Source organism: Octopus bimaculoides, chromosome 15 (genome assembly GCF_046866305.1).
Source record: "Octopus bimaculoides isolate indiv1 chromosome 15, ASM4686630v1, whole genome shotgun sequence".
Taxonomy (NCBI): domain Eukaryota; kingdom Metazoa; phylum Mollusca; class Cephalopoda; order Octopoda; family Octopodidae; genus Octopus; species Octopus bimaculoides.
In genome coordinates this window covers 21,955,600-21,968,099 of record NC_142942.1, presented here as the reverse complement: position 1 = coordinate 21,968,099, position 12,500 = coordinate 21,955,600, and the positions used below count along the sequence as shown (strand labels likewise).

At 37.9% G+C, this 12,500-nt stretch overlaps 1 protein-coding gene across 2 annotated transcripts in view; it reads left to right on the top strand.

Moving 5' to 3' along the window:
• The window catches only part of LOC106867078 (uncharacterized), a 31,519-nt gene extending 19,783 nt beyond the window's left edge, over positions 1-11,736 (top strand). For both annotated transcript variants that reach the window (XM_089363541.1, XM_089363542.1), the window contains exons 2-8: positions 4,749-4,951; positions 5,381-5,476; positions 6,674-6,754; positions 7,636-7,728; positions 9,577-9,681; positions 10,196-10,242; positions 11,583-11,736. In XM_089363541.1, coding sequence (XP_089219667.1) covers positions 4,749-4,951; positions 5,381-5,476; positions 6,674-6,754; positions 7,636-7,728; positions 9,577-9,681; positions 10,196-10,242; positions 11,583-11,721 — 764 coding nt within the window. In that variant the 3' untranslated portion in view covers positions 11,722-11,736. The remainder of the gene's footprint in view (positions 1-4,748; positions 4,952-5,380; positions 5,477-6,673; positions 6,755-7,635; positions 7,729-9,576; positions 9,682-10,195; positions 10,243-11,582) is intronic.
• The last annotated feature ends 764 nt before the right edge of the window (positions 11,737-12,500 follow it).

Sequence of the window (12,500 nt, the reverse complement as noted above, 5' to 3'; positions counted from 1 at the left end):
GGCAGCTATGTCAAATTCTCTTATACACCAGATGTGCCATCAAAACTCTTGATTGGACCATGTCAGGTGGGGGAGAAGAGCCATGCCAGGAACGTGAAAATCACGGTGGTGCACCAGCATGACCGCAGCCACTTGGCTGAAACACATAAATAAATGAATAAAAATATATATGTGTGTGTATATATATATATATATATGTATATATATGTGTGTGTGTATATATATATGTATATATATGTGTGTGTATATATATGTGTGCGTATATATATATATATACATATATATTTAAAAATTTTTTTTTTTTTTTATAGTTTCAGCTTAGAGCTGCAGACATGCTGATGCACCGCCGTGTTGCTAATTTCTGAGTCACTATCAGAACTAGAGGAGAAGTTTCAGGTATGGAAGCAAGGACTAGAATCGAAGGGCCTTAGAGTCAACCTAGCTAAAACCAAGGTCCTAATAAGTAGGAAGGCAGACAAAATACAAACCCCTTCAGGTCGATGGCCCTGCTCGAGCTGTAGAAAAGGAGTCAGGAGTAACTCTATAAGATGCACCCAGTGCAAGCTATGGACACATAAGAGGTGCAGCAATATCAAAGGAAGGTTAACTAGGAAGTTAGTTTTTGTATGTAGCAGATGTTCAGGAGCTATAAACACTGAATGTGCAGAAAACAACTTCTCCCACATTCCAGGGAGAAAAACTAGAAGTGGTTGATAGCTTCCGCTATCTTGGTGACCAAATTAGCAGTGGGGGTGGGTGCGCTGAAAGCGTAGCTGCTAGAATTAGAATAGCCTGGGCAAAGTTCAGAGAGCTCTTACCTCTGCTGGCGACAAAGGGTCTCTCTCTCAGAGTAAAAGGTAGATTGTATGACGCATGTGTACGAACAGCCATGCTTCATGGCAGTGAAACATGGGCCGTGACTGCTGAGGACATGCGTAGGCTCGCAAGGAATGAAGCCAGTATGCTCCGATGGATGTGTAATGTCAGTGTGCATACTAGACAGAATATCAGTACCTTGAGAGAAAAGTTGAACTTACGAAGCATCAGTTGTGGTGTGCAAGAGAGATGATTGCGCTGGTATGGTCATGTAGCGAGAATGGATGAGGATAGCTGTGTGAAAGTGCCACACCTTAGCAGTTGAGGGAACCTGCGGAAGAAGTAGGCCCAGGATAACCTAGGATGAGGTGGTGAGGCACGACCTACGAACATTGGGCCTCATCGAGGCAATGACTTCTGACCGAGACCTTTGGAAATATGCTGTGCGTGAGAAGACCCGGCAAACCAAGTGAGACCTAAATCTATGGCCTCAGCCAGTCCACTTATGCGTACCTTCCTTCATTGGAGACCAAACTCCACTTGCGAAGACCTGTTGAGGCAAGTGAAATCAAAATCGAGTTAAATTGGACACTAAACTCCACTTGCGAAGACCTGTTGAGGCAAGTGAAATCGAAATCGAGTTAAATTGGACACTAAAGCCCACTTGCGAAGACCTGTTGAGACAAGTGAAATCGGAATCGAGTTAAATTCGACGACTGGCACCCATGCCAACGCCGTCTCCTTCATTGGACACAAAACTCAGCTTGCGAAGACTTATTGGGTCAAGCGAAATCGAAATCGTGATGGCACCTGTGCCCAGCGTCGCCTTTCTGGCATTTGTGCCCAGCGTCGCCTTTCTGGTACTTGTGCCCGCAGCATGTGTATGGACCTTCGAGTGGGATCGTTGCCGGTGCCCCTGGACTGGCTCTTGTGCGGGTGGCACATAAAAGACACCATTGAGCGTGGCCGTTGCCAGTACCGCCTGACTGGCCTTCGTAGTATTTTCGAGTGAGATCGTTGCCAGTGCCCCTAGACTGGCTCTTGTACGGGTGGCACATAAAATATACCATTTTGAGCGCGGCCATTACCAGTACAGCCTGACTGGCCGTCGTGGGATTTTCAAGCGAGATCGTTGCCAGTGCCCCTGGACTGGCTCTTGTGCGGAGCCGTCGTAGGATTTTCGAGCGAGATCATTGCCAGTGCCCCTGGACTAGCTCATGTGTGCGTGACACATGAAATGCACCATTTTGGGCGTGGCTGTTGCCAGTGCCACCTGGCTGGACTTCGTGGGATTTTCGATTGAGATCGTTGCCAGTGCCCCTGGACTGGCTCACGTGCGGGTGACACATGAAATGCACCATTTTGGGCGTGGCCATTGCCAGTGCCGCCTGGCTGGCCTTCGTGGGATTTTCGATCAAGATCGTTGCCAGTGCCCCTGGACTGGCTCTTGTGCGGGGCCGTCATAGGATTTTCGAGCGAGATCGTTGCCAGTGCCCCTGGACTGGCTCTTGTGCGGGGCCGTCGTAGGATTTTCGAGTGAGATTGTTGTCAGTGCCCCTGGGCTGGCTCTTGTGTGGGTGACACATGAAAAATTTTTTCGAGCGAGATCGTTGCCAGTGCCCCTGGACTGGCTCTTGTGCTGGTGACACATGAAATATTCGAGCGAGATCGTTGCCAGTGCCCCTGGACTGGCTCTTGTGCGGGGCCGTCGTAAGATTTTCGAGCGAGATCGTTGCCAGTGACCCTGGACTGGCTCACGTGCGGGTGACACATGAAATGCACCATTTTGGGCGTGGCCGTTGCCAGTGCCGCCTGGCTGGCCTTCGTGGGATTTTCGATCAAGATCGTTGCCAGTGACCCTGGACTGGCTCACGTGCGGGTGACGCATGAAATGCACCATTTTGAGCGTGGCCATTGCCAGTGCCGCCTGGCTGGCCTTCGTGGGTTTTTTCCATATATATACTCTCTCTCTCTCTCTCTCTCTCTCTCTCTCTCTCTATATATATATATATATATATATATTCTATATATATATATATTCTATATATATATATATATATATTCTATATATATATATATATATATATTCTATATATATATATATTTTATATATATATATATATAAACACATATGACATTATGTCATATCGGTAATAAAAATTAAAAAGGACATCCAGTGACCGAAGAAGGGACAATGTCTTACAGCTGTTTCAGCCGAGAGGTGATATGCCTCATTCTATCTATATAACTCCAGTAAGCTGGAGTAATTGATAGATGAAATAGATGAAAATAGAGGTTCATGGAGTTAATTTACAATATACAAATATAAACATATAGAAAACATAAAAATCATAAAAAACTCACATATATATGCAAATATAGATATACATATATAGATATACACAAATAAACAAATACATGAATATATATATGTACACTTAAGTGTACATACATAAACGTCTATACATGCACACCAATGAGTCAATTGTTATTGTTATACATAAGGATACATATACTCACCCACACATCCATACATGTTACCTGGTATGTAAGCTTTAGTTGTGTTTGGAAAGAAGGACTGGTGCATTGGTTCCTATCGCTATATTTCCAGCAATTCTGTTTATGATGGAGGAATTTATATAAAAAGATATTTAGTGAGCATTGTTAATATAATAATAATAATAATAATAATAATAATAATAATAATAATAATGTCCAGACTTCTATAAACTGCGATGAGATACTTTGTTATTTTCTGCTTATGGAAAAGTTAGAATCTTGCTGGTAAATTAATTTGGAAAGCTTCAGGGAATCAGGGTCAACCTTCATTACATGATATAGTGAAAAGGGGAGAGGCTGGATATGTGATGAAAGGATATCAGAGAGGCAGAAGATGAAAAAAAGGAAGACAAAGAGCAGGAAATCCCTATTATTCATCAAAGCCTCCCTTGCTGCCGACATTTTCATACTCATTTCGCAAGGTTTGCACAAGTGAGTAAGTCTTCTCCAATGTCACATTCTCATCATTTAATGCCCGTCTTCTATCCCTGGCAGGAGTCGGACAGTTTGACTGGAGCTGGTAAGCCCGAGGACTGCTCCAAACTCCACTGTCTACTTTTGCTATGGTTTTTCACTGCTAAAGCTGACCACTTTGCAGAGAGGACTGGATGCTCTTTTACATGGTGCTAGCATTGGTGAGGTAACCAAGTGCCTTGCGAGATGAAAAAAGATCGTTTGAGAGGAGTGGGGTGGGGCGATATTGAAGGGGGTGGTTTTGTGCCAGGTGATGAGGGGAACAGCGTGACAGAGGTGTCTTGTTGTAGAGGAGGTACATTGGTTACCCCAGTTGGAGGCAAAGAGAGAGAGAGAGATGGCAGTGATGGGTTAGGGTATATCTCAAGGTACAAGGATGTGAATATAAGTAGAATGGAGAGGATTGCGCAGGAGTTTTAGGTGTTTACATTCAATAAACACTCACAGCGCCCGGTCTGGGAATCGAAACCGCGAGTCTGCTGGGCCATTGTGCCTCCACTATGTGTATATGCATGTGTGTGTATAAGCACTCTAGTTCAGTATAAGGGAAATAACATGTGGTTTAACAAGCGTCAGGACCAGCAAAAACAAGAAAAACAATTTTCCATGAATGTCTTTTTTTTTTCTTTACTTGTTTCAGTCATTTGACCACGGCCATGCTGGGGCATCGCCTTTAAGAGTCTTTGATTGAAAGAATCAACACCAGTACTTAGGTTTTTTTTAAAGCCTAGTATTCTATTCTATTGTGTTTTTTTTTTATGAGCTACTAATGTTATAGAGATGTAAACACACCAACACCAGTTGTCAAGTGGTGGGAAGGGGCAAACACACATACATTCATAATTCCTATAAAAATCTCTCATAATCCACTTACTAATACCATTTTCTCCATGTTCCAGGAATGGACAAGATTCTTCAATTTTTGCAACTTCTCCTTATTTTGGAAGTTGTCTCTTCTCGTGAATGTTACTTGAAAAATTTGTCTGAGAAATGGTGCAACAAAGAAATGAAAATATTATTTGATGAAAGTGAAGACTGGGAAACTTTTGATTGTTCAAACAAAGATTGTGGTTCCAACATCACGTTTTTCACTAACGATAAGGTAAGTGACTTCATTTTTACAATAATTCAAAAATTAAAGACGAAATGTTTAGCAGCATTTTGTCTAGTTGTATATTTAGGAGATGAGGAATTATGTACATTATCTACATTTGATGGATATTTGTCCTCATCTTGTTTGTTGTTAACACAACGTTTCGGCTGATATACCCTCCAGCCTTCAAGTGTCTTGGGGAAATTTTGAACCTGGATTCTCATTCCTAAGGTATTTTCGATATTATTATTATTATTATTATTATTATTATTATTCAGGTCACTGCCTGGAATCGAACTTGGAATCTTGGGGTTAGTAGCCCGTGCTGGAATCACTGCCTTCATAAATGAGAAAAGAAAAAAAGAAAAAAGAAAAAGAAAATCTTTCTGTAAAAGAAGACAAACAAACTGAATATTTTCCTCTTTATATTCTTTTCAGTTTAAAGAATATCTCACAGATAAAATTAACAACAACAATTCAATCACAGAACTTTTTGTCTATGAAAATTATCAAATCCGGACGGATGAAATGGAAGTGAGTATGAAATTATTGTCTAGAATACCTTGTGTCATATATTCCATTCTTTTCTCACTGACTACCAATGTCTTTATCTTCAGTCTCTCTGTGTCTCTATTCATTAATCATTAGTCTTTTGTCTTTGTGGCACCCTGTCAGTTATGACGACGAGGGTTCCAGTTGATCCAATCAACAGAACAGCCTGCTTCTGAAATTAACGTGCAAGTGGCTGAGCACTCCATAGACATGTGTACCCTTAATGTAGTTCTCGGGGAGATTCAGCATGACACAGAGTGTGACAAGGATAGGCCTTTTGAAATACAGTTACAACAGAAACAGGAAGAAAGAGTGAAAGAAAGTTGTGGTGAAAGAAGACAGCAGGGTTTGCCACCAACCCCTGCCAGAGCCTCATGGAGATTTAGGTGGGTTTTTTCAATAAACACTCAGTGCCCAGTCTGGGAATTGAAACCGTGATCCAATGATCACAAGTCTGCTGCCCTAACTACTGGGCCATTGCACCTCCACATTAGTCTTGCGATGTCATCTAACATGGAATCTATACTCCATGTTTTTTTGATAGCATTCATATATTTAGGCCATATTCATGAATATAAATACCAGGAGTGGCTGTGTGGTAAGAAGCTTGCTTCCCAACCACATGATTCTGGGTTCAATCCCACTGTGTGGCACCTTGGGCAAGTGTCTTTTACTATAGCCTTGGGCCAACCAAAGCATTGTGAGTGGATTTGGTAAACAGAAACTGAAAGAAGCCCATTGTATATATATATATATATATATATATATATATATATATATATGTGTGTGTGTGTGTGTGTGTGTGTGTGTGTGTGTATATGTATGTATGTATATATGTGTGTGTGTATGTGTGTGTTTATGAGTTTGTATTTGTCCTCCACCATCGTTTGACAACCGATGTTGGTGTATTTATGTCCCCGTAACTTAGCGGTTCAGCAAAAAACCAACCAATAGAATAAGTGCTAGGCTTACAAAGAATAAGTCCTGGAGTCAATTTGTCCAACTAAAGGTAGTGCTCCAGAATGGCTGCAGTCAGATGACTGAAACAATATATTTAAAAGGTATTCAGGTCTTTCACTAGCATTCAGACCTTTATATAACATTCGTGTATTTCGTTAGCATTCATATATTTAGAAGGTATTCATGTTTTCATCTCCATTATTGTTTGTTTGATGACAGAACTTGCAACATAATTTAACTGAGGAAAACTTGGCTCTAATCAAAATGGAAGACGTCTCACTGGTGATAAGAAATGAATCAGTAAGTGAATATTAATCAGACATTTTGTTTTATTGATTCGTTTATAAAATGTTTGAGTGAAAGTGAATGAAAAGTTAATTGTTGTCATTGTCATCTACATTATCATCATCGTCATTGTTATCGTTGTCATCGTCGTCATCATTTAATTTTTATTTCCCTGTGCTTGCATGGGTCAGACAGAGTTCATCAAATATTGTAGACATTCCTCATAATTATATACTTTGTCTTTCATCCTTTAAGGGTTGATAAATTAAGTACCAGCTGAGCACTGGGGTTGATGTAACCAACTAATCTCCTCCCCCAAAATTTCAAGCCTTGTGCCTCCAGTAGAAAGGATTATTATTATTATTATTGTTGTTATTGTTATTATTATTATTATTATTATTATTATTAAGGCATTGAGCTGACAGAATTGTCAAGCATGTCAGGCAAAATGCTTAGCGACATTTTGTCTGTCTTTATGTTCTGGGTTCAAATTCTGCCAAGGTCAACTTTACCTTTCAAAATTTTGGGGTTGATAAATCAAGCACCAGTGAAACACTAAGGTTGAACTGTTTTAGCTATTTATGAAGGTACCCCACCAAAAACGTGTATCTCGGGAATCTGTGGTCCGATTTTTGCAAAACTTGTTTTATTCCATTTGTATTCACATTTCTGGGGTAAATTACTTTCAGAGTATTTTCCCATTATGTGCCAGTTTGGCTGTATTAAATTACAGACAAGCATGCACATAAGCAAGCATGCAAACATGCATGCAAACAATCACAGAGTTATAGTAGTATATAGATGCTTATTCTACATAACCAGGAATCTTATTGGTGACTAAATATTTGAACAAAAATTGACAAGTCATATTCCTTCTGCATCTTTTTCTTTTCCAGAACAATGTATATCTTACATCTGTAGGGTATAGCGACTACCAGTATTTTGCACTGATTGATAACAATAAACAATACATAATTAAAGAAAGCCAGGTTGGTTTCTTTAAATATTTTCCCTTTGTCTTAACGTTTGTGATTCAACCTTTTCAATAAACAGTGATACCTCACAGTACAAGTTTAATTCGGTCCATGACTGAGCTCATCTTATGATTTACTTGTTTTACAAATCAATTTCCCCCCACTGAAATTAACTAAAATATAATTAATCCGTTCCAGCCCCCTCCCACAAACAACTCAAAAATAATTTTTTAGGGGTTTTAAAACAGAAAAGGTGTAGTTACAAGTAAAATGACAATTATAAAAAAGAGAATGCAAAAGAAATATGTAAACTGGTTTTATTAAGTGAATTACCTTAAAGATGGGATGATCTGCGTGCTCATACTGTGGATTTCCATGTCTACTTCAAGACAAAAATTCGCACGAGTCTTGGCTTGTACAGCAAATTACTCGTATAATGGTGCACTCGTACTGCGAGGTTCTACTGTAAGTGAAAATGAAAAAATGACTTGATATATAATACCTATACTTGTTACTGATTTGATGAGGGAAGTGGGGAGTGGGAAGAAGAATTACCTTGGGATGCTATCTGAATGGAAAACTAATAGTTAAGTGACTTCTAATATACTGAATGTAGTGAGTTTATGATAATTTTTGAATTTATTAAAATTACTTTCATAATGCGGAAGGGACATAAAGCATCAGCCAAGAGACTGAATGGAAATGACATGAAGCCAAAACCAAGGGGAGACAACTCCAGTTTTCTAATTAACTAAAACTTGAATTATGGATGTGAACAAAAAAAAAAAAGTATTAACATTAACACACACACACTGAGAAAGAAAGATTGAATAAGGCAGACAACACGGAGGGAAGGGAATGAATGATGGAGTAGTTATGGAAGGTCTTCAGCAAATGAAAAATTTGTTTAATTTAATTTTATTTTAAAATAATATTTTTTCTTTTGAAAATAAATATTCATTCCATAAATTTGTATGATTCCTAAGAACTTTGATGAAATTTAAACTGTAATTATTGCATGTATTGCCATATTTCTTAATATTACTCCTATGGCAGTTGAAGGTCACTTCTTCTGTACTGTGCAATACTCTACCATGTGTGTGTGTGTGTGTGTGTGTGTGTGTGTGTGTGTGTGTGTGTGTGTGTAGACAATATATATATCTGTCTATATATGTGTGTGTGTGTATATATATATATGCATATATATATGTATATATATATATATTTATATATGTGTATATATATATCTATATACATACATATATATGTATATATATATATCTATATACATACATATATATGTATATATATATATCTATATACATACATATATATGTATATATATATATATATATCGAAATACATATATATATGTGTATATATATATATCTATATCGAAATACATATATATGTGTATATATATATATCTATATACATACATATATAAGTGCGTATATATATATATATATATATATATATACACACACACACACACACATATATTCATGTATGTATATGTGCATATATACATGTAGGTAAATATATATATGTAGATGGTGTTCATAAATTACCTTTATAATTTGAATACCATGGATGTGTGTGTGTATATGTGTGTATATATATATATATATACATATACACACATGCACATATATAATCTATGTCTCTGACTCTCTCCCTATCTCTCTCTGTCAATATACATATATACATATATACATACATACGTACATACATGCAAACATACAGACACACACACGCATACATTTACATGTACACCTACACACACTTACCATTATTTGATGGATAGCACTGTAGTTCTCAATAAAATCAAATCTGATTCTTTGATTGGTTTCTGTTGGAAAGGGCACTGATGAATATTGGCAGTTAATTAATGTTGGAACACAGAATAAGGAATACCTGCAGATTGGTCAATTAGGCAGCACTGTGGTCTTGATGAACAATACACATGTAAGTATACTGAAGGAACTCCAGAATGATTAATTAATTTCTAATTAATTGTTATTAACATTTTTGCAGATTGAAACAGTCTAGTCTGTTCGAAATTAGGCATCATCATCATCATTATCATCATCATTGTTGTTGTTGTTGTTGTTATTATTAAGGCAGTGAGCTGGCAGAATCATTAGCATGCCGGACACAATGCTTAGTGGTATTTTGCCTGTTGCTATGTTCCGAGTTCAAATTCTGCCAAGGTCAACTTTGCCTTTCATCCTTTTGGGGTCGATAAATTAAGTACCAGTTTAGTATTGGGGTTGAAGTTATCGACTATCCCCGTCCCCCAAATTTCAGGCCTTGTGCTTATAATAGAAAAGATTATTATTGTTATTTTTATTATTATTATTACTATTATTATTATTATTATTATTACTATTATTATTATTATTATTACTATGCCAAGTTAAAACATGTTTTTATATAAAATCTTTAATGCTGCACCGTTTCTTTGTCATGTCTCTTCCAGCTGTATGAACTTGGCGACCCTTTGAAAGACATTTGTATAGAACAGAGGTGAGATTCATGCTTAACATTTAGTATTGACTTTAATTACTGTTTTAAGGGGTATGTTTTCTGCTGGGAAAAACGGTACAGCCAAAAGAGTTGTCATACCTGAAACAGCTTACAAGGGCGCTGCCATGAGCAAAACATAAGTTTAGAAGTGGTTTTCATGCTTTAGGAATGGCCATTTGTTGCTTGAAAACCAACCTCGTTTAGAGTGACTGTCATCCTCATGAATGAATGAAAACATCATGAAAATTCATGAACTGATCTTGGAGGACTGTCGCCGAACAATTGATGAACTTGCTGATGTGACTGGTGTGTCCTGGAGCTCCTGCCAACGAATTTTGAGTGAGGAATTGCGAATGAAAAGAGTTGCAGCAAAATTTGTGCGTTATTTGCTCACAGAAGATTGAAAGCAGTTACGACTGAATACGTGCCGTGAACTGAAGGAACAATTGGAAGTTGGTCCAGACCTTATTCCAAAGGTCATCACTGGTGATGAAAATTGGTGCTATGGCTACGACCCGGAAACGAAGCAACAATCAAGTCAATGAAAGCAGTTGATGTCACAAGAGTTCCAGGACTGCTTTGAATAGTGGAAAACGTGTCTGGACCAATGCATTGTTTCAAGTGGAGAATATTTTGAAGGCGGTAAAAGTGTAAACATGTAAAACTAAGTGAATAAAATAATATAGCAAAATTTCAGTTTCTATTGGGTACCTCCTATTTGATGGGTTTCTTTCATTTTCCATCTAGCAAATCCACTCACATTGTGTTGGACAGTCTGAGGCTAGAGTAGAAAACACTTGCCCAAGGTACCATGTGGTGGAACTGAACCAAGTGGTTAGGAAGCAAGCTTCTTACCGCACAATCACATATGTTTTGCTTCTGGTAATTTACCATTAAAAGAGAAAGAATCTCTTCCTGGTAAAATGAAGTGAAGTTGAACATGCATACTTAATTTTTAATTTTAGATTTTAATTTTTAATTTTAGATTTTTTAACATAAAATAAAGTTCTTAAAAGTTTTAAATGTATATAGCATTTTTAACCATTCTGCTATTTTCCGTAATTCTTTATTTTTCTTTGCTAAGCCTGAAAGAAGGGGCAGAGCCAAAAACCCTTGCAGGTCCCCGCCTGGTGCAGTTGGTGTTGTTAATGTCCCATTAAACCCTTTGGCACTCAATTTACTCCTCTGTCAAATGTTATGCTTATTCATTTACATACCTCTTCCTATCCTTTTTGCACTATTTTAGTTTATTTTAATGCTTCTGTTAACCCACACAGCAACTTGTTGGTTGAAATATTTAATTAATGAGTAATCATTTATTATAATTTTATCATTTCTAGGCATTCAAACTGCTTATGCTCAAGATCTGCACTGGTGAGTAACATAAAACACACATCGAGCCTCATGAAATTAACTCAAAATGTTTTAGCTCAACCTTATTTTTTCTATTGCTTTGCCATTGAGAAAGCCAGTCCCTAAAATCCTTTTCAGATACTCCTAAAACCTTTTTTACTCTGTTTAACACAATGCTTATTTATCAACAGCGTTTTGAATTACTTATGCGTTATCGTGTATCGATTTTGATGAAGTGATTGTTTATCGTTGGAATGACATTGTAGGGTAAGTGTGAAAGGCTGGATCCGAATGATTTGAACATAAAGCAGGGAGAGTATTTTGACTGGAAGTAGAAGGTTTAAATGCTAAGGGATTTACTACCGCACTCCATTGGTTACGACGACGAGGGTTCCAGTTGATCTGATCAACGGAACAGGCTACTCGAGAAATTAACGTGCAAGTGGCTGAGCACTCCACAGACACGGGTACCCTTAATGTAGTTCTCGAGGAGATTCAGCGTGACACAGAGTGTGACAAGGCTGGCTCTTTTGAAATACAGATACAACAGAAACAGGAAGAAAGAGAGAAAGTTGTGGTGAAAGATTACAGCAGGGTTCACTACCACCTCCTGCCGGAGCCTCATGGAGCTTTTAAGTGTTTTTGCTCAATAAACACTCACAACGCCCAGTCTGGGAATCACTAAGGGAATAAGAAATGGAGGAAGCTATCCTCTCATCTTAGACCTGATCCAAATATTAAAGGTCTTCAAGAATTATGGCTGCATTTGGTTTTTGTCTGCCCATTGACTTACAGTCTTCAGATCAGACTGGTGATGACATTGTCTATCAGATGCCAGAGTTTGGATCGAGGATGCATCTATGTGGTCTTGAAGTGAGTTGAAAGATGAAACAGAGTATTTGTGA